The sequence below is a fragment of the Rhinolophus sinicus genome, chromosome 14, assembly GCF_057876585.1.
Source record: "Rhinolophus sinicus isolate RSI-liver-muscle chromosome 14, RSI-T2T, whole genome shotgun sequence".
NCBI lineage: Eukaryota > Metazoa > Chordata > Mammalia > Chiroptera > Rhinolophidae > Rhinolophus > Rhinolophus sinicus.
Genome location: NC_142514.1, coordinates 160,966,921 through 160,991,418, shown reverse-complemented (window position 1 = coordinate 160,991,418; position 24,498 = coordinate 160,966,921). Strand labels below are relative to the sequence as shown.

General features: G+C 33.0%; 1 protein-coding gene across 6 annotated transcripts in view; it reads right to left on the bottom strand.

The window, feature by feature from the left end:
- METTL15 (methyltransferase 15, mitochondrial 12S rRNA N4-cytidine) overlaps positions 1-24,498 on the bottom strand; it is a 181,157-nt gene that overhangs the window by 100,622 nt on the left and 56,037 nt on the right. For all 6 annotated transcript variants that reach the window (XM_019749183.3, XM_019749182.3, XM_088791710.1 and 3 more), the window contains one exon: positions 4,567-4,703. In XM_019749183.3, the coding sequence (XP_019604742.3) occupies positions 4,567-4,703 (137 nt within the window). The remainder of the gene's footprint in view (positions 1-4,566; positions 4,704-24,498) is intronic.

Below are 24,498 nucleotides of genomic sequence, written 5' to 3'. Positions count from 1 at the left end.
GTTTGTCTGGTTGGTACAAACTCCCAATGAATAATCCTTCTGATATCAAAAAAGGTTAGCAACATTGTTGCACTAAGTTCGTGAACATAATTGTCAGAACTTGTATTACTTTTCCTCTTCCAAATTAATAGTTTGGAAATTTTACTGTACTATTTTTGCCATATAATTAAAAATGTTTTTATATATAATTAGATATTTCTATTTACTGTTATAGTTTTATGATTTCTAGTATTGATTTAATGTTTCTTAAACTTAGATTGCATATATAATCTCTTCAATTTTCTTTAGGTATTTTATTTATAATTTTTCTGTCTGGGAGTTATTTTTGAACTTGATTTAAAATAGGGGTCTATTTAATTTTGTTTAAGTTGGACAGGCATTGTACCATTACCATTTGTTAAATAATGCACTGTTTTCTCAATGAATTAAAATACATTTGTGTCCTTTAAAATTATTTTATATAGTGGAATTTATATCTGATTCTCTCCTCCATTAATCTGCTTGCCTATTGTTACACCAATATCATATTGATTTCATTATAGTGATTTTATAGTATGATCTGACATTTGGTAAGACAAGTTTCCTCTTACTTTTTTTTCCACCGGAAGATCTTGAACTTTTAAAATCATATTATCCAAATTTTTTTAAAAAGTACATCAGTTAAGGCAAAATCAATTAAGTACTTCCTGGAAGTACATTAAACGCATATATAAATTTTGGGAGAACTGACTTTTTTTAAATATTAATTTGTTCTGCCCCAAGACATGTTTTCTCTTTTGTTCAGATCTTCTATGTCCTTCAATAAAATTATATAGTTTTTATTTGTAATTTTGCCTTTCTAGCTAAATTACTAAATATTGTATATAATTTTAGATGTTTTTAAGAGTGAAATATTTTTTCCTATTTCCCTTTGTATTTACTATTTAAGATGATATTAAAATTTTTACCTGTCTTATTAATTTTACAAGTCTTTTGGGTTTTTAAGTATTCAGTCAAATCATTATTAAAGAGTATTTTAACCTCTCTTTAGTTTCTTAATTACCTCTGCCAGACCTTCCAAAAATATTGATTAAAATATGTATAGAAGTTGCAATGAACATAGGAGCACATATATCTTCATGGATAAATGTTTTCAGATTTTTGGGGTAGATACCAAGGAGAGGGATTGCTCGGTCATATGGTAATTCTAATCTTAATTTTTTGAGAAATCTCCACAGTGCCTTCCATTGAGTCTGTGCCAATTTGCATTCCTACCAACAGTGGCCAAGACAGGGAAACAACTAAAGTATCCTTCGATAGGTGAATGGATAAGGTATATATACACAATGCAATGCTATTCTGTCATAAGAAAATATAAAATAATGCCATTTGCAACAACATGGATGGATCTTGAGATTAAAGATGTGGTATATATACACAATGAAATGCTATTTTGCCATAAGAAAAGATAAAATAATGCCATTTGTAACAACATGGATGAATCTTGAGATTATGATGCTAAGCGAAATAAGTCAGACAGAAAAAGTCGAGAACCATATGATTTCACTGATATGTGGGATATAAAACTGAAAGCAACAAAGGAACAAGACAAACAAATGAAGAAATAAAAACTCATAGACACAGACAATAGTTTATTGTTTACCATAGGGTAATGGGGAAAAAGGGTGGTAGATGAGGGTAAAAGGGATCAACTATATGATGATGGACGGAGAACTAACACTGGGTGATGAACACACAGCATGATATATACTGTATTTCCCAGAAAATAAGACCTAATCAGAAAATAAGCTCTAGAATGATTTTTCAGGATGCTCATAATATAAAATAAGCCCTATCGTATTTCCCTAAAAATAATACAGGGTCTTATATTAGTTTTTGCTCCAAAAGACACATTAGGGCTTATTTTATATTACAAGCATCCTGAAAAATCATACTACACCTTATTTTCTGGTTAGGTCTTATTTTCAGGGAAATACGGTAGATTATGTATCATAGAATTATGCACCTGAAACCTATGTAACATTACCAACCACTGTCACCGCAGAAAACTTTAATAAAAAAATATGTATTTATAGAAGTTAATAATATTTACATCCTGATTTTGACTTAAATTGTTATAGTATTTCATCTTTTAGGGAAATAATTGCTATTTGTCCTTCATTAATAGGATATTTTACATTTAAGTAGTTTTCTTATATTCCTGTTTAACTTAGAGATTTTAATAAGAATAGCTAACTGATCATTGTCATGCAATGACATTGATCATTTCATTGAACCTATCATTGATTGACTGTCTGATGCAGAGCCATCCCCATATTCCTGAAAGAAACCCTATTAGGCCATAGGTATTAATATTTTAATTAAATAATGTATGAATGAAATATGCTAGTATTTTCTTTTGACTTTTGCATTTATATACTTCAGTAAGGTTGGACTTTTTCTCTTTTTTCTTTTATACCATCTCTAGCAAGATTAGGTATTAAAACTACACTGGATTCAATGTAAAATACCTGAAAGAGCTTTCTATATTTACCCTGGTCAGGTAGGACTAGTGTAAAAGGCAGTGCTCTTTCCTATTTTTTAATAGCTAGGTAACAACTGCAAATCTGGTCATGGAGTATTTTCCGCTGTACTTCATTTATCTTTCTAATCTTTTTTATGTTAATGACCTACTCAAGTTTTATAATTACTCAGTCAATTTTAATAATTTATATTTTGCTAGGACATCTTTCATCTAGGTTTCAAGTTACCAAAGAATTGTGGTTATATTATTTTATGATTGAATTATCTTGTATCTATGGTTGGTCTTCTCTCTCAATTTTAATCATGTATTTTTGCTCTCTTTTTCCTTTAACAATCAGGCTGAAAAGGGATTTTTTGCTATTTTCAAAGAATGATCACTTGGGATTTCCTTATCCTTTCTCCTTTTTTTTTTGTTTTTGTTTCAGTGTCTTTGATTCTAGCTTTTATCTTATTAAGTCCTTCTTCCTGATTTATTTCATTGTTCTTTAATTTACTAGGTTTGGCAAAGAAATTATTTTGTAGATGAACTAAAAATGTCTCAACAAGATTTGAGCGAAGGTAGCATAATTTAATAAAATGAGACTATTAGGAGACAGATCAGAATATACGTCCCAAGACTACTGTTAGGTAAAAAATTATACAGTACCTGCTAAAATTGATAAACGTTAAGCTTCATTTGAGAAAGTAGGGTATTTTAAGGATCAAGCAAGCTTGGAACAACTGAACTAGGAATCACAGCCTTTAGAAACAATAATATCTACGAAAATTGAATTTCTCTATGATAGTGAAATATAATGGAAATCTATACTCATTCTATGAAGGCTAAAGTCATAATCAAGTGGATGTCTAAGATGTTTCATCAACATCAATGCCCTAGTACAAGATCTTCTTAAGGAGGGTGCATTAACTTACATTGCAGGATGACAGCAAACGATTTAAAACAATAAAAAGATAGTATCATTTGATTAAACCACATCCTCATATATTATTTCATAGAAGAAAATAACCTGGGATCAAATGGGTTTCAGGGACTCCATGAACCCTGTAACCTTGCAAATAAAAATTTCTGTATATTTGTTTACATGCTCACTGATAGATTTGCAAAGTGTTTTGGACCTGAGCGAAGTTGAAAAAGACTATCCTAGCTAGAATAGTAATCCAATTTTCTATCGTAGTCTGTGATTATACTCTTCTGTGGTCATACTTTTGCTCTTTCACCACAGACCTTTCCACTGTTACAACTAGTAACAGCTTTAGTTTACAACAAGTCAAAATTTACCTCTGAAATTCTCATCTATTTTCTTGATTTCAGTCTCGAGCGTGAGAGAACAGAACAATTCCTGATTCCTGAAAATAGCCTTTTACATAGTATTTGGAGATAATCATCTTAGCTCCAAGATATTTTTGTTTTTCAGGCTGATGGCCTTTAAACAACATAGCATATGGTCTTAACTCACTAATTCTAAATTTTTGTCTAAAGGAAGATGGTTTTACCACTCATGAAGACAATATTTTATATTTTTAACAAGTTCTATAGTGAAAGCTCATGAATTCTGACAGAAGAATAGATAGCTCTAAGTTTATTTGTGAATTTCAACAAGTATGCAGACAAAACAACTGCATTAAGTTGTGACCTCATGAATTCTGCAGAATTTTCACATACTTATTTATTCCACTGAATTCTTGGAAACTATAACTCATAAAATTCTTTAAAAATTGTTTTTTAAACTACGGGTTATTTGTCAAAATATCATTCATGGATGGGTTTCAACACATCTTCAAATTTTAGGCAAAAGTCATTTTGTTATTTATTCTTATTAATTCAGAAATAATAAATGTAGAATATCATTATTTTCTGACAACAAAAAAAAATTGGCAATAAAACATCACACATCAATTATTTGGGGCATTACAGGGCAGGAAATACTCAGTAGAATGAAGTGCAATATCACACTAGGGAGAACAAATTCCAATATGGTATTTGTAAAAACCAAACTCTGTAAAACTCAGCACCAAAATTAATCATATAAGAGTATTACTTACGGATACAATTCTGAAAGCTGTTCAGCCATTGCATAAGCAGTTGGGTCTCTGTCTAAGGCATAAAGAGTAATATCTGACTCCTTCTGTAGAATGGCTCTTGAGTGTCCTCCTGAACCAAATGTCATATCTAGAAAAATCTGGCCAACACAGAAAAAGAAAATTACCACTTAGCATGAACGAAATATTCTTACTAACTACCTTAATTTCTAGAAGCACATAATGATTTTCAGAGCTGGTAGCAAATTGAAAAACAATTATAACTGTTTTACCTAGAGTTCAATTTGTTGTATGTGAGATCTGGATCAGTTATGAGTGATCAGGCCATAAGAATTGGTCAGAGCATCAGTAAAATGAAAATCCCTGTCACAGGCTGACCAATTCAAGACAAATTTACATTCCAGTCCCTAAGGTCAAACCGGCCACGGTATTGTGCTGCTCGCTTTTTAAGGCTTTCCAACACCTGGCTGGTAATGATACTTCTAAGAATTCCTCATTGGGAGTTAGCTTACAATTGGTGTGGCTAACTTGATCTCAATTTAAATGCCTATATTAAACATAAAGATATTCAAGAATACAGCAAGAATGAGAGAATGTACCTAACAATAAACAGTCACAGGACAAATCTTTAAAAATATAATCTGGAAAATTGACAAATTAAACATCTAACCTGGAAAAAAAGCCCAAGGCTTAAGTCAAAACACCTAGGGTAACTTCTAGCTTTGCCACTAAGTAGCTATACATCTTTGGGAAAGGCACTTAAAATTCCAGTGTCTCTAGATTTCTCCAGGATTTACAAAGAAAAAGAAGGTCTAGAAAAAAAGAATACACCACCAATACCTATCCAACTGGTAAGGTGACATGCAATTTCTCATCTAAACCAAGACACTTTTGAGAGTGAAAGATTTGCCAGTAATAATTTTGACAGGACAACTGGGGATATATGGGAATGCGTATCTTTAAATGCTTGGATCATTCTAGATATATAATAAAGTTAACTGGATCTGAATCTACTCCTAGGCTATTTTATTTGGCCACACTATAAAGAAAATAGTCTGGTCACAGTTGGGCAAGAAACCAGAGCTGGACTATTAGATAGCTATGTGTCAACAAGTGAGTTGACTGGGATGGATTTGGAAGTGAAGACACTCTCAGCACATCTCCTCAAAGTCATGCTCATAGCTTAATGTACCCTTTCAATAAGTTTCACTGAAAATATGAAAAGAAAAACACTTATGCCAATAATATTGATTACTATCACAACATACACTATAAGCCAGACTATTAAAAATATTTAAACACATAACTTTGTAAAGTCCATGTCTACATTGCAGAAGAAGAGAAATTTCTGTAATGGATTTGAGTATTTCCATGCCCTGAATGTTATAACTTATTACAGGGAGAGTGGTCAGAAACAAGGAACAATTATGCTTTGATTTTTGATACCAGCTACCCTGCTGAGTCCCAGCCTCTGTTCAAATCCTTAGAAAAGTTTGCCTGCTATTCAAAGAATAATGTGGAGGAAATCTTCTGATCAAAATTGAGGAGAGTAGGGAGGTAAAATATAAGAGATGTAAATGTGGTAAAAATGTACAAGCATTGCCTTTTAACATAAATGTGTTCATATAACTTAACTTTGCACTTTTATCACTGTCAGCACAAAAGGCATGTCTACACATATTGTTTCATCAATTTAAACAATAACTTGAAAACAACACTTAAATTCTTATTATTTGTATGGTTGTAGGATTACACTTTTAACCTCAAGATCCAATCATTTCCCTTCCCACTCTGTATACTAACTCTATTCATCTATGAGTGGTAAAAATCTTCCACCATACCTAACCTCAGTTTTAAAATTGCTAGGGGTTTAGCATAATTTAAACAAGTAACTTTTCCCAAACAAAACAGTAAGCCACTTTCTTGTTATGGCCCAATATCAAGTCTTGTTATAACTCTGGATTTAAACTAAAAGGATACCAAATAAAATAATTTGCATATGATTAACTTATCTCAAGCCAGGAAAGTCCCAATCAATATTTAAAAGGAAAAATTTTCATCATTAAAAATATTCTGGAAAATGTGAGATGATGATTATAATTTACATGATTATTTTTTAATATATCATGATTATGCCCTTGGAGATGTACTGGCAATCAAGGAAGTTTCCATAGGAAAAAAATAATCTACTATAACCAGTCAAGTGTAACACAAAACAAAAAGTGGAAGACAGATGGGGATTTATTAAACTAGAAGTGAACCCTACCATATGTCCTGGGTTAATAGGTGATTGGAGCCATCAACTTTCATTTTTTTAAATTCTAATATACATTGCTCATCAAATGTAATAGTGAGTCACCCAGCACTACAATTCAAAAGAGAGCCAATTAGTTTTTTCCTTCTCTTGGGTCATTAACTTGCCATAAGACCACGTTTTTAATTTGTACAAGTTGATAATAAAATAAGGAGACTGGACAATTCTTTTTTACTTAACAAGTGCACAAGAACAAATAAATCTCAATGTTTCAAAATAATCCTTCCATGGGTCTCATCTATACATACATTTAAATGTGTATCTTATGTTCCAAACACATATCAAACTCTTTCTTTGAAATTGCCTGATATAATTATCTATGTAAAAAGCCAAGCCCATATTTTATACCAAGGGTTTGTTCTGGTAATTTCACCTATCATCAATTTCACTTATCATTTCAACTCTCTGAGCTTCAACTGCTCCATTTAAGAAATGGGGGTGAAATATGCAGGTTTACCTCACAGAGATTTATAAAGATTATCTTACTCTTTTCTTCCTTACAACTATATAGTAGGTGTAATTAGATTTTACACATACAGAAACTAAGATTACACTAAGCTAGCAAATGGCAAATATGGGAAAAAACATAGGTATACCTAGTTGAAAACCTGTGTTTTCTCTTGGGCCGCTACATTAAATCAATCAAGTCTATATGTGCATATTGCTTTATGGTTTACCAGCCATTAATATTTTCCTACTTGGTCTAACAAAAGTTCTGTAAGGTAGTACGGACAAGTAGCGTTATTTATATTTTTACAAACAGAAAAGTCAGGTGCTAAGAAATAATGTAACTTGATTAAGATCATGTTACTGGTAAGTGAGGGAAAGAGAATTCTAAAACAGGTCTCACCAACTCTATACATTCTGTGTTCTTTCTGAAGGGAATAAAGAATGAAGAGAAGGAGGGAGAAAAAGAAGAAAAAAAAGTGGATGGCATAAGAAAGAATCATGGCAGAGGTAGCTTTACAAAACTATACAAGAAAAAATTAGTTTTTTATAAATCACTCATTCCTCCTGGAATTTAGGCTCTTCAAAGCCATGTCTTTATCTTGTGTAGCAAGATAACTCATCTCTCTCTCTCTCCCTCCCTCCCTCTTTCTTTCTTCCCCTTCTCTCTTTCAAGCAGGTACCTAGGTATTTAGAGCTTTAGAATGCATATTCCTTAAGGACTTTCGCATGGCAGAAAGAAAACACTTTCTATCTCTCCTATCATTTGAAGACAACCAGTTCCCACTTAAGTTAAAGAAAAAAAGACGAAGCACAGAGAAAATGCTAGTTATCCTGGGTAAAATGAGATTTCTCTGAACCTGGGTAAAAGAAACACGAAAAAGATGGACACATTCCAGGAAAGTTCAGGACCAATAAGTGACTGACGGGTGATAAGATCTCCGAGTAGCTGGCTGGATGATGAACTAAGGGAGGATGGACCCTCAATCAAGGGTTCCCAGGGCCACCAGAGATCTCTATTGCCCTCTGTGGCACAGAAGCAGCAGAACCTTTGATCCCAGAGGTCAGGACAAAAGGCATCTCAAGGTAAACTAAGTGTGGTGGGAAGGGCATGATGAGATGCAGGGCCTCTGCATAGCTCTGGATGGTGTGGGATCAGGGCGATGACTGAGATCGATGGCTTCTCAGCACAGGGAGTTGGGGCTAACAATCAAAATGAAAAGTGATCAAAAGAAAAAAAAGTAGCATTTGAGGGAGAAGATTCATAACTACAATTGTCCAATGTAGTATCCATTTTAATATGGTAGCATTAGTGCACAATACTAGATGCTTGGTATACAGAGGGTGCCAAAAAAATTATACATTTTTTAAGAAAGGAAAACAGTATTAAAATTATATTACTCAATATATACCAATAACAAAAGATGAATACAAGTCACGTTTGACTTCTGCAATCACAAGAGGTGCTCAAAGTGGTTACCCTCAGCGTCCAGACACTTCTGATTATGGTGAATTACTGCTTGAGTGACGCTGACCAAAGTGTCCACTTGTATACGTTTTTTTGGCACCCCCAGTATATTTAGTGATTTGATATTGAAAAAGGGCTTAGCCTCCCAAGGTGACTATGATAAAGATAGAAACACTCATTTGTGCATATGAATTCAGAAATACTCTTCAAAATAACTCATTACCATAGAATCACATCAAATAATCAGAAGATGTTCAGTTTTTAAGTCATTTAACACCATTGTACTCCTATTATAAATTGATTCATTAAGGAACAGAACTTTTTCAGAACATTAGTAACGATCTGCAATTAATAGCAGTATATAAACTCTATAGCACCAAGTATCTATTGCTGATCAGTTCTCCTTTACATTTGGAATAAGAAAAATGAACATTTCTTATTTTAGGTGAGCTCTTTTAATCAAATGCAACTAAATGACATTTTATCCCTACCATAGAAATGACTAGGTTCTTCCCTTCACCAGGATGAGTCACACTCGATAGTTGAGCTTATCGCTGAGGATTTAATACGGACAGGGTACAGATGCAGAATTTCACAGCTCAAAGGGACATAACAAACTATTTATTCCACCCCCTCATTTTACTTATGAGGAGACCAAAGCCTGAGAAGGGTAGCTGATAGCTAGTTGAGGATAAAGCTAATACTAAAACCCAGACCTTGTGCTATTTCCACTTCATCTCATAATGCCCCATTGAAATGATATAATTGCACTAAAATAAAAACAGTTGTTTCTTGAAAAGAAGTTTTTTCTTAATATGAAGATAGATACATGTAGGAACTTTATATCTTTTCTTAAATTTATTTTCAACCACAGTGACACAATATTATGTTTCATTTGTACAACATAGTGATTAGACATTTATGAAGTGAACACCCCAATAAGTCTAGTACCCACCTCACATCAAACAAAGTTATTATAATGTTATTGACTATATTCCCTATGCTGTACTTTACATTCCCATGACTATTGGGAACTTTGTATCTAAAGCCTCCAATACAGTTAAAAACAATCACTGTTCTACCATTCTAAATTTTTAAAAGAGACTTTATAAGGACAAAACTGTTGAATTCAATTCCAAAGACAATTACATTACGTAGCATGGTATAAATGTCTGCCCAATACGTGTAACAGCAACTGGTAAAGATTGGTTTCTTGACAGGTTACTTTGCAAATTGATCTTGACATTAAAAACAAAAATTTAAAACACTTAAAACCATAGACTAATGAGTGGTTAGAGCTGTAAAAGCCCATCAGAAAAAATCCAAGTTTAATTCCATGATTATACACTGCTCTGTATTTCTACAGTATACCTAGCACTACATTTTTATACCTCTCGAATATGATAAAAACATTCTTTAAGATTCAGCTAAGGCTGCTTGCTGAAGGGGTAGACTGACAGAAATCAAGGAATTTGCCCAAGATTATCCTACATAGACTAGATAATTAAATGTTTTTTTGTTTTTCTTCCAATCCAACAGTTCTAATCACTGAAATTTTCACATTGGAACAATGTTAAAATTGGACATGAAACCATTTTTAGCCATGAATAGTATGAAGGCAGATCTTCAAATTTCATTTTCCTAATGTTGATTAGTCATTTCCAATCTGTGCAAGATTTTTAATAGTACGTTCTCATCTGAATTTGGAAATAATATAGCCTGGTTTCTCTTTAAAATTTCTTCTTATGAATATTTTCTTTTCTGGCAATTACTAATTTTGAATTTTTAGAATTAAAGTACTTTTCAAAGAATTTTAGCTAAACTTCATCTACTTACAACTACTAGTTTCATTTTGAAATACTGAAATGTCTCAGCTATATACATAACTTTCTGGGTATTTTTTCGGGAGGTAATTAAATAAAAATGTATGGCATTAATTAATAATTTATATTTACTAAACATTCCATATAGATAAAGCCATAGAAGACAACAAAAAAATACTAAATCATGAAGGAATAATTTAGGTGAGGGAATTTGGACATGCACATGAATAACTACTAGAAAAAGCAATTAGCAATATAAGAAAGGCAGATATAACATTTTATAAGGAGTAAAACAATACTTATTTTAATGTAGTGGGATGGACGACACGGGAGGAGGCCGTAGTTCAGCTGGGCCCTTAAGCCTGGGCACAAGTCAGGACTCTTCCTTACTTGTGACTCTTCTATATTCTCCATATCCTATAGCTACCAGTGCTGCTGATTTTACCATCTAAATAATGTTGTAAATCTTTCCACTCCCATTTGTAATTCAGGTCCCATATTCATTGCTTTACTATTGCAAGAGGCTGAGAACTGAAATCCATGCCTCTAATCTCATTTCTAATTCTTTTTGCTACACTGTTAACAAGTGATCTTTTCTAAAATAATATTGTAACATGTGACAATCCTATCTGAACCCCCCACAGGCTCTCCAAAGCTACATGATAAGAGTGCAAACTTCAAAGGCGTAAGAGGTAATATTCTTCACATTCTGGCCCCTGCGTTTCTTTCCAACATCATCTCCCACTCTCTCAGACATGAATGAATTTAATCGTTTTCTCTAGCCATAAAGAAGTACATGCAATTATCAAGCATGCCAAACTGTCTCATGGGTCTCTCCCTTTTTGCCTCATTCCATCTCTCTGAATCTTTTTTCTCAAACAATTATGAGAATCCTAATATGTCCATACCTCTGTTGTAAGAGTTAGTAATACAATAGTAAGCCAAAATAGACAGGGTCCCTGCTCTCAGGTAGTTTGCAGCCTGGAGTTCTTAGTATCTTTAATATAATGCTCTTTCTTTCTAGATTATGTCTTTGGAAGATGCCCTAAACATTTGTGTCCCTAGTGCTAAATAATGCCTGGCACATAGAATATAATCAATAAATATCTGAATAAATAAATAAAAACAAAGAGAATTAAATCTTAGCAAAAGCATAGGCACAGGAAAGATATATCATGTATGAAGGAAGCAAATTTGACTGAAGTCCAGGAATTATTAAAAGCAAAGTGTGGAAAGGAGAAAAAGGGAGGAGGAAAAAAAAACTGGGAGAAATGAACAATTTTCTAATGTGTCAGATACTGTGTTATTTGTTGCAATGTGTTCCTTATCTAAATCCTCATAGCAGCCTTACGAACACAAACAAAGTTGAAATAACACTAGAAAGGTAGTATGAAGTCAAACTTCAGCAGTGCTAAAAGGCCAGAATAAGTAATTTGCATCATATTTGCTAGATAATGAACAGCTTCAAGTACTTCTTTTTTTTAAGTACAACAGTAATTTAACTGTCAACAGTATTAGATGAATAGTAGGGCGTGAGAACATAGTGTTGAGCTGGTGTAGATCCTCCAGATAAGAGGACACAAGAGCCTGAACTGCCACCAGGAATGGGGAGTGATAACAGTAACACTGTATGATGCATTTATCGAATGCATATTTTATGCATAACATATTGCTAAACATTTTATCTGCATTGTTCATTTATTTTATACATAGTAATAAACATACACACATGAACAACCACATTCAGTCACATGAATGTGATTTCTTATAACCACACTCTGAGTCAAGTTACTATTTTATTATGATTTTACAGAGGAGAAACAGTAAATTTAGAGAGGGTTAGGTAAATTGTCTGATGCACAGCTAATAAATGGGGGAGACAGATTTCAAAAACAATTATGTCTCCTGAACCTGTACTAACTACTTTGTTTTTCTGTAGAGGTAGAATAGACTAATTAGATGTGCTCAGTAAAAAGTGAGAGAAATAAAAAATGATCACAAAGTGTGCTGTCTGGGTAACGAAGACACCGTTTATTGTGCAGTTATGTGCCAGCATTCACTATGCCACACACTTTAAAAAAACTTGATCTAATTTAATTTTTACAATAGCCCGTATGACAGCTAAAGCAATCCCATTTCACAGATGAGTATACTGGAGACATTTACTTAGGAAAACATGAATTAGTGGTACAATTAGAGACAGAGGCAGAAATAATATAAGCATTTCTTTTCTCTCCCTTACACACTGCCCCTCCACACCCTGTCACCTCCCAATTAGTGTTAGAGAGGCCACGGAACAACTTCTTACTCCAGAAGACAGGAAACTAAAAGTCTGAGAAGATAGAGGCAGTTTGATAGGGAGAACAGAGGTTTAAGAAAGTCATGTGGAAATGGAATAATTCTTTGTAATAAACTTGAAACAGTGAAGTGAGAGGGGCATTGCTGAGCAGATTTTGAAAAGAACACTAAAAACAATTGAAATACACAAGTATAATAGCATCAACACATAGTGGAAGAAGTTTGGTTTCTGAAAGTGTAAGTAAAGAACATTCAGTTCCAATTATATTTTTAAAATCTCATCCTAATAAAAAACATTGATACATGTAAAAACAACACTCAGATAAGTTACATTCATTATATATGCAAATTATATTACGCAGCCTTTGGAAATACTGTGCCCCAAACGTGGCACACCTGGTACACATTTACTAAAAGTAACATAGTGGGGCCACTTGGATGTAACTAGCGAGGCAAGTGTTAAGAGAGATGAACTAGTCATTTGGACATAATATATGATAGATAATGACATGACAGAACATGATATATAATATAATGCGAAGGATATTCAGACTAAAAAATCACTAGAAAGAGTTGTCTGTTTTATAATGTCACTGAAATGTTTGTAACTGCTCAGACAAGCTATTGTACCATTGTGTGCTGAATCACTCAAGACCATCACGGACTTCTCTCAGGCTTTACTTATCTTTTCTGTCTAATCTGTTGACAGCTATGTATTTGTCACACTGATGTATTTGTAGACCTGAAATAAATTAGAACATGTAACTGTGAACATAGAAGGCCACCAATCTTACAGTCAGCTAATACTCAAACATTTTTCCTCAAAACCCTTGATTTACTATCCTCTTGTTAAGCTCAGCTGAATATCTGTCTGTTAAGTGCTTATTTTGTTAATTTGTAACTATTACATGGGTTTATGCAAAAGGAAAAATATCTCGAAAGAACATAAAAGTTATATCACAAACAAAACAATCAATGCATTGCAATAAATTTAGCTTTTTCCATTTTATCAAGAGTATTGGTGTTACTGTGATGATTCATCCTGCCTAAATTCTGCAACCATTTCATATTGTAGCTTAAATTCTATCCTAGTCACAAAAGAAATATTTGTCATAACAAAGCTTATTTTTTTCTTCTTTATAAATTATGTTCTTCAATTATACTAAATTAAATAATTGGAGTATTCATCCTTCTTGACAATAAGTAGCTTTTACTCTTATCTGTAACACGGGATGAATTTCAATCATAAGTCCCAGCCATGTACAATGGACTGCCATTTGATCTGCTTGCAGATACACAAATAGCTAAAAATAATATGGCATGGTCGTCTCAATAAGCTTAATTTCCCAGAGGTCTCTGGCTGAGACAATGCCAATCTGTCAACACCTTTTTAAATAAGAAAATTAGTTTTAATCTACATCATGAAGAAATTCATATATTCTGGACAAACTTTCCCATGAACATCATGCAGCTATTGAAAATGCTAGACAATTATTTTCTTTTAAGAATTATTAAATATATAAATTGTTTATAGAATTTGAAAAACTACTGTGAAAATAATGCAATAATAAGCTCTTCAATGTGGTCGGTAAATACTTTTTTCCATATTTTGGGGGGTGGGGCACAAATCATTTTACTGATGGCAATTTCAATACGGTTCTAATATTAAATTCTTATCAGTGTTAAAATAAAACCAATGCTGGTAAAATTTTCTATTTGGCCACCAAATAACATTAATTTTACACGTATCAAAGCAGACCGATCTATAGTAGTGTCCAGTCTACTGTGTGTTAGGTGTGTGTGTATGAGTGAGCACATCTGTAGCTGCATGTGCATGTATATGACCACATAGGTAAAGGGCAGGTGAGGAGGAACTTCCATATTCCTTACCGTGTTTAAACGGGTGACTCAAGGTTGGACAAGTTTCAGACTAAAAATAGGACATATGACACCACCATGAAACCCTTGTGTGGAGATGTTAGCAAGTAAAATTTAAGGAGTGAGAGTTTCATAGGTAAGTAATCAGGTAAGAGGGAAAATAATCGGGAAAGATTAGAAAGCACAATCAGTAACCACAAGATTGCTACGGGGATACAAAAGACAGTTTGGGGAACGTAATCAATAAGGTTGTAAAGATTTTATAGGGTTTCCGATGGACACTTGTCTTATCAGGGAGACCACCTCAGGGATGATGTAGATGCCTGATCACTGCCCTGTACACCTGAAGCTGAAGCTGAACAATAATGAATGTCAACTAAAATTTTACATATATATATATATATGTATATATGGTCACAAGAAGTGGAGTACAGCATAAGGAATAGAGACAGTGGAAATGTAATGGCTGTATGCGATGTCAGAGGGGTAGCAGATTGGGGGGGAGGGGTTATCACTTTGTGGAGGGGATAAATGTCTAACTATTACATGGTTTTGTACACTTGAAACTAATAATAAAAAATAAAAAAAGAAACATACCTACAAAGAAAATCCATCCCCATAAATAAAAAGGAAAGTATCTTTAAAATAATTCAAAATAATTAGAAGAGGTAGGTTCAATAAAATAACTAAATACTTTTAGAACAAATTGCTTTGTGGCTTTCAAGTATTGTATGAATTAAAAAGGAAAGATATAAATGAGGCAACAGAGTGTAAAAGAGACTGAATGTAAAATGTGAAAATGTAAAAATGTAAAAATGTCTCATTTCTAGTCCAGAATCTATTATTTAATTGCCATAAAAGTTGAGCAAGTTACTTAACCTCTCTGGACCTCCATGTACTCATGTGTAACTGGAGACAAATACACTGTCCTAGTACACATCACCGGGTTATTAGGATATGCAAATAAAACAATATGCATGAAGAAATTGGAAAATGGTACAGTGCTATAAAAACATTATGAATATAATGCATTTAAAATAAGAAAATACTCACAAAATCAAAATTTTATAATAATAATGATGATAATAAACACAAAACCAATTAGCATGCAAAAAACATTTCATTTCATGGCTTCTGAATTTGAAAAAACACTAACAAAATCTTCAGTTGATAGATGGTTTTTAAAAGGAGCTTTTCAGTAATGTAACACTTACAGAGAGGGATATTCAAAGAATTTTATTTTAAATGCAATAAAAACCACCAGTGATATATCTGAAATAAGACAATTTCATAATTAGTCTGCTTTTGCTATGTCTTAAACCTAAGAAAACATCTTCGAATCATCTTTTTTCTTATTAGTTTCAGATGTACAAAACAATGTAATAGTTAGACATTTATACCCCTCAAATCTACTGCACCCCTCCCGCAATCTACTACCCCTCTGAAGGTGAGGGGATTAGAAAGCACGAATTGGTACCCACATGATTTGCCACGGGGATACGAAGGACAGTTTGGGGAATATAATCAATAATATTGTAAAGATTTTGTAGGGTGTCAGATGGGCACATGTCTTATTAGGGAGAGCACTTCGAATTGTCTTTTAATTCAGCCCAAATTGAAAAAAAAAAAAGTGTAACTTACTAGATGATCTTTTAAATACTCTCTAAAAAACATTTTAGAAATGTAAATATTATTACTTTTTTTGGATAGTAATGCTTTTAAAGATTTTTATTATTGACCTTGAACATTTTATCACAACTAATTGTATTTTGAAGTGTATAAACAATTCCATGTAGGGACAATGAATTGGACACTAGGGTTAATTCAACTACGTTGGTATTCTGACATATCGCTAGTAACTAAGCATCTATAATCTCTCAATTTTTAACTGACTGCGAAGACTTTATGCACTTTCAACGTGGTTAGTTGACTCAAAAGAAGAAATATTCATACAAAAATGAATTAGCTGATTATCTTGAGAGTATAATAAAAATTATACACTTATTGTACACATTCTGTACGGAGAAGACAGAATTTTGGAGTATAAATTTTATATGGAGATATATTCCTAGTTTCCTAATGGACATTCAATATACTTGGACAGACACATCTACAAAATGATTAAGTAATAAGGAAGAAAATTCCAGACATGCCAAATACCAGTGTATAATTATAAGACAGTGTTAACAAAGAGAAAACTGTTTTCTGGAAGGAAATAATAATCTATGCAGCTATGATCTGAAAAGTCTCCTTCATCAAAGAAGATGGCTCCAAGTCAAACCTGGATTATAACTATTAGGTTGGTGCAACAGTAATTGTGGGTTTTGCAATTATTTTTAACCTTTTAAACTGCAATTACTTTTGCACTGACCTAATAGCTAAGTACAACAAAGGGAAAAAAGTGTCCCAGGGGACAGGAAAACTCTAAAACAAAGACAAAGGAACATTTTTCTTGAATCATTAATTGATTTAATTGCATAGAACACAGGATTTATAATAAGAAATACACCAGGTTGAATGTTAGGTTGTTTAACCTTTATGAATCTGCTCTTAGTTAAAAACTGGAGTCAAAAACACTGACCTTACAGGATTATAATGAAGATTAAATGAATTTGTAGTATAAAGTGCTTAAAATACTTTCTGGCTTGTAGTGAGTATTAAAAAAACAAAACACATACACACACAAAAAAAAAAAAGAAAGAAAGAAAAAAATAACCTACTTCCACTAACAAGAAGCAGAACAGAGGAGAGCCCATGAAGAGATAGGAGTTACACTGGGATGATGACAGACAGGGGAAGGAAGGGTCCATATGAGAGAAATAACAGAAAGAATGCTACCATAAAGAACTACTCATAAGAACTAAAGCTTAATTTAAATATAAGTAATAAAGTGGGAAGAAATGTCAAAGTTGTCACAAAACTTTCAGACCTATTCCCATGAAATGATAGCACTGACAAGAAAAAAAAGGTCTCATCAGAGGGTAATCTATTTTTCAGGGAGTCACCACCATGACCCTCACAAAATCTGTAGCATCAATTTACAAGCAGAGACATTTTTCTTTAGTACTCATAACCATTTCTAGTTTATCAATATAGTTTTACATCTAAATCAATGACAAGAATCAAAGATCACCAGCAGAGAATAGGTCATATTATAAATGGTCCCTTTTATTATTGCTAATAGTACTGGCAAAGATTCTTTAGAGTCTTTCTATTTGCCCAGAAGAGGGTTACTTTACATAACTCTGTGAGGTAGACGCTATAATTACTTTCATTTCATGTAGAGACGTAACTGGCCTAAGATCGAATGGTTAATAAATTACAGACATTTGAACTCGTGAAGTTTATCCTTTGAGTCTATGCTCTTAACAAAACCCCTTATGGTTTCCTATAATTTGTTTTTGAATACCACAAATATCAGATCATTTTGTGCTCAGAACTTTCTGATGGCTTCCCAAATCTGCCCAACACACGTTATGGGACTTGACTGATTTCATCTTCTACTCCTGGATCATTCTATTCCAATTACCAGAGCTTCTTGCTGTCCCTCAAACATACTCCTGTCACACACAAAGCCTTTGCTCCTAGTGTCCGACCTGCCTGCCCCTTGGCGGCCCAGATATTCAAGGATAGAACACTTGCTCTATCTTCTGCTTGCTTAAATATAGTCTAATTAGTAAGGCTGCCCCCAATTAAACTATTTAAACTATAATACCTTTACACACCACCAACACTCATTTACTCTTTATACCATTCCTTGCTTTACTTTTCTGCAGGGCACTTATCTAATCTAACATACTCTAGATATTTTGTAGATATTTCTTTTTTATTATGTTTATTGTCTGTCCCATCACTAGAAAGCAAGCTCTAAGAGGGTAGATACACTTTCGTATCTCTAATACCTTAAACAGTACCTATCACGTAAAGCTTAAACAATAATTGTTTAACCTATGCATGAATAAATGGATACAAATACATTGATAATTAAACAAATTTTGTTTTCAAAAGAAAAAAGGAGAACATGAAATAGGAATTAATATTTATTGAGCATCTATGCTTGCCAGGAAGTCTACTAGGAGTTTAGTATACATTAACTCACTAAATAGTCATCTAATTCTCCTGTGAGATAGACATTATGCCCTATTTTATAGAACAGGAAACAGACTCTGAAGTTAACCAGCTTTTCCCAAAACAAACTGTAGTAAGTAATGAAGCCAAGGTGTGAACATTGGCCTTTTTGATTCTCAGGGCCCATGAGCTGCCTGCTTTATCACCCTGCCTCCTGTAAAGTATTTTAGGTAATAGCTGGAATTTACACATATAATCGAGCAGAAGTTTTAAAAAATATTTCCGTGAGTAAGCCTCATCATATGAATGTGAGAGGATACAATTATAGATAACTTTTCAAATAAACAGTATGATGACGATTAGTTTTATGTGTCAATTTGGCTAGGCTACAGTAACCCAGTTATTTAATCAAACATTAATAAAACGTTATCTGTGAAGATATTTTGTAGATGTAGTTAAGTTGACCTTAAGTAAATGAGATTACTCTCCATAATCCAATCAGTTGAAAGGCCTTACTAAGGTTTTCCTGCAGGAAGAGAAAAACACTACCTCCGTACTGCTAATTAACTCTTGCATGAGAGACTGCGACCGCCTCTGCTCTACAGATTTCAGACCTGCTGGCCCACACAAATTTATGAGCCAATTCCTTACAATAAATGTCTTAAGGTACATCACCTATTGATTTTGTTTTTTCCTGGAGAACACTGACTGTTACAGGTACTGCCTAAATGTCTGAAACAGTGAGTAGAACAATGCAGAAACTCCAGATGTAGACTTCCAGCAACGCTCTGGACACGAACGGTGATAAATACAGAGGGGGCCAAAAAAATGTATACACATTTTAAGAAAGGAAAAAACTATTAAAATTGTAATACTCAACATATACCGATAACAAAAGGTGAATACAAGTCATGTGTATACATTTTTTGGCACCCCTGGTGTTTGTTAAGTATAGATGCACACGTGGCTTCCTTATAGAAAAAGGAAGACAGGAAGTCCATAAAATCCTTAAAGGAAACTATCTGTCAGGAGAAGCTGTTTAAATAAACTTTAGATTGATATTAAGTGATGATCTTGTTTAATTTATATAGTGTTATCAAAATTTTTCGATGATAATCAAAATTCGTGTTAACAATTTTGACTTAGATCTTAGATTCCATATTGGCTTCTTTTAGGTGTTCCTCATTGTGGGAATTGGTAGAAGGTATAATTTTCCACACAACTAATACAGCAGTCTTAATAGTGCTGTTAAAACCACACGGGTGTGCTCAAGAACCATAAAGACAGAGTCAGCAAAGGGCGTTCATTTAGAAAAGGGTCTCTACATGAACTTGGAAAAGTCATTTAAGAGGTACGTCTTAATACTGTTGTCTGTAATAAAGAGATAATTCATACGAGAATGGACTGTACATTGTAGACCACTACACAAATATTATTTTGCCAATAAACATTTGATGATAACGATGGCATGACATCTAATTCTGTCTCAACTGTGTTGAAAAACATTGTCTTTCAAAACACCATAGGTCAAAAACTAGAAAATTAAGGGGCGGCTGCATGGCTCAGTTGGTTAGAGTATGAGTTCTGAACAACAGGGTTGCCAGTTCGATTCCCACATGGGCCAGTGAGCTGCACCCTCCACAACTAGATTGAAGACAATGAGCTGCAGCTGAGCTTCAGGAGCGGGGTGCTGGATGGCTCAGTTGGTTAGAGCGCAAGCTCTCAACAAGGTTGCACTCCCTGCAACTAAGATTGAAAATGGTGATTGGACTTGGAGCAAAGCTGCACCCTCCACAACTAGATTGAAGGACAATGACTTGGATCTGATGGGCCCTGGAGAAACACACTGTCCCCCAATATCCCCCCAAAAAAGTTATTAAAAACTAAATAAATAAACAGAAAATTAAGTCAGTCAAAACTACTTATTGCCTATGAAAAATAATTTAAAAGCCTGAAAGTCTCTAAAAGATCTACTGCCTGTTGAGTTTCACTGCACTGGGATTCTCAAAAGCCTACATTATGGTCCTGGTTCTTGGACAGGTCCTAAAAACTCTGTTGTGTATCTCCTGTCCCACCCTCAACTTCCAAGAAGATGGATGGAGTACTTGAAGCAATAACTGAAAATAATATGAGTATTTTGGAGTTACAATGGTACTTAACTGCTAAATATGAGCATTATTGCAGGGACCATTTAGTTTTTTAAACAATAAGTGCAACATGCAAACTACTATAAGAATATTTTCAAGCACCAGGGCTATGTTGCATTAGATTACAAAGGGAATGACTTCTTAAAAGAAAACCAAAAACTACAAATTGCTCTAACAAAGGGAAGCTAGTCTTTCCCAGATAATATACCTGCTTTCTTCTAATTTTAAAGTGGTCCTTCTGAGTTATTTCTATTTATTAAACAACAACCAAAAAAGTACAATATTTTCAATCCATTCTAAATTAAATCATCTTAAACCATTCCTTATTTAAGGAGGAAACATTATTAAAATGGACAAAAAGTCAATTTTTCCAATCATTCCTTCAACACTTCATCTAAAATTAAACTCCTACTGTCAATTCTCTAGCTCCAATTCTACATATATGTTGCAATAAACATGGCTCCCATTAAGCTGATCATCACTTAAAGCCTAAAAATCTTTTAGTTATGCCATGTCGTGTATTCTACAATGTTATAGTTTGTTGTCAGACAATATCATTTCTGTCTTCATAATGCAAAGTCCCAAGCCTACTTATTTGATATAGTCTTAAGAGAAGATAACACAAGATAGATAAGATATAATCTTTGCATAAATACCAGACCCTGAAGACATACAAAGAAGCAAAAAAGAAAGTTTAGTTGCCTTGCCTGTGTTTGAAGTACAACATAATACACCAAATAACTTCAGATGACCTGGGTAATCATTATGAAAGAGGCTTTAAATATATAAACACTGAGCATACCAAACAGAGGTCAGGAGCAGGCTAATGAAAAATAATAAATATTAAAATATTAGTCCAAATCAAGAAAACTCTTCTTGTTTTTAGAAGCGGAAAATTAGGTAGAAACAAACAGCATTTTCTGTAAATTAGCTAAGATATTTTACTGTCAGAACACAATGCTAAGCTATTTTCTGACTATTTATTTTCACAATAGGCTTAAAAATAAATCAACCTTCATTTTCAGAAGTTTATCTAATTTTACACATGCAATTGTTGTTACTTCTTAAAATATATCTGTGTCAAAAGAACTCTTCCATAACATATCACCGCTTGCTTTTTTATACTTGCAGTTCATAATTGAACAGTAGAATACTACACACAAAACCTTAAGTAAATCATAGATTTAAATTCACATAATATTTTTATAAAAAGGTTTTTAAGTTCTAAAAAAGACTACTATTGACTAACTGTTCTACTAAAAATATATGTCTATGAAAAGATACAGCACTTGAAAGGTAAATTTATTTATGTTAATATAAAGCATACATAAAATTTAGATATTTTTATTTATTTAAACCTCTATTTAAGAGGTTTTTCCTAAGTCTTCCAATTTCAGTTACTTATTGAATCCTCAAGAATATCCCACAAAGTACAAAATTTTTAAAAAATGTAACAAAAAGGAAAAAGTAAAAGCAATTTGAATTATCGATACCCAAACCAGACAAGCACATTATACGAAAATTTACACAAATTTACCAGCTTATGTAGAGTAAATGTTTGCTTTAAAATTTCAGATGAAAACTTTTTTTTTCTATTTTTCTTCTAATATGTATTACATTGTGTGTTCACCACCCAGAGTCAGTTCTCCCTCCATCCCCATATATTTGATCTCCTTTTTCCTCTTCTGCCAGAGGAAACTTTAAAAGTATTAGCACGAATTTTAAATACGGGCAAGTGTAAACACATTCATGCTAGTTCAGATCTATAAAACAACATATAACTACAGGGGTACCTTTAAAACAAAAACATTATTATAATAATAATAGAAGAGAAAAATCACTTGCCTTCTGGGAGATATATAATATGTCTCTACTGTCAAGCAAAGTTACTATTACCATGTTTCCCCAAAAGCAAGACCTAGCCGGACAATCATCTCTAATGTGTCTTTTGGAGCAAAACTTACTATAAGACTCGGTATTATGTAGGTTATATTATATTTATTATATTATATTATTATATTATGTTATATAAGACCCAGTCTTATAATAAAATAAGACTGCGTCTTATATTAATTTTTGCTCCAAAAGATGCATTAGAGCTAATTGTCCGGCTAGGTCTTATTTTCAGGGAAAAAAGGTAGTAGGTTTGGTATTATAACTTCATTACACAGTATAATGTAAATAAAATCTAGGAAACCCTCTTTAGAGCCAGTCTACATCTATTATTTTGGTTGAACAAGTGGTAACTAAAGCAAATGAGCTTAATTACAGCAAATATTGCCTTAATCCATCATTACAAATGTTAAAACAAGATCACTTAATTTTGTTATTAAATGTTTTAATGTATACTATTTCACATTATAATTCTACTTAATGTAAACACTAATTCTTCCTCTTCTGTCATGATCTTTATGCAGCTTTCAAAACACATGGAATTCAATAGATAATTACTAAGTCCTTCCTGTATAAGCATCATGCTAAGCTCTTTATATAAAAATGTGGCTACATGACTTCAGGCAATTCACTTTACTGCTCCAGGTCTTAATTTTCTCAACCATAAGGCAAGCAAATTAAAATGGATGATCTCTTCAAGCTCAAATATTCTGTAATTCTAAAATAAATAGGATCTAAACATACCTGACTATAAAATGAGACAGATCTTCTTTGCATTTTTAATAAAGTTAAACAGTCAAAATAACTCTATTACAACTAATATCATGTAAAGTGAACTGAAAATTTGAATCCAAAGTAATCAAAAGATTGTTAGATGTTTGAAGTAATGACATTTTTCCTACAATTTCTGAAAATAGTGGTTGATCTCTAATCATCATTTATGAAAATATAAATAATCTTGGTTCTTGTTAGCCATGGGAAAAAAAAGGTTCATGTGAGGAAGGGATTTTATCCATGTTCTAGGATAAATGCAAAATGAGGCCACCTACTTCCCTTCTCTAAATGAACGGTTACTGTCACAGGCAAGAGGAGAACTAATAAGGGAAATTAGAAGCCACAGGTTTCTCCTTATGAAAAGTAATCTTAAAATCATGACTAATAAAATAAGAGAGCATTAAATCAACTTTTGACTAGCTATTGATCAAAAAAATTAAATCAGTCAATAAAGTATAATCAACAGTTAAGAGCAGATCGATTGCATTAACTCAAAATACAGAGCACTGTGGTGGGCTCTAGCAGGAGCCTCGAAAAGAAAAATTATAAATCAATAGCATTGCAAATATATATAAAATCTGTTTCAAAGAACTCTGTAGCAATGGCTTTATAACTAAGTACTGTTGCAATGAAAACAGCTGATAGTGATCAATTTGGGAGTCTTTTATTTTACTGAAATTTCCATTACAGTGTTATTTGAACAAATCATAAAATACTCTTATATGGCATCCTAGTGATATTTTATGAAATGTGAGGTTTAGTGTACCGGCTAGCTAATCACCACAGGGAATCATTAAATGGAAATGATTCACTCACGGAAGTTTA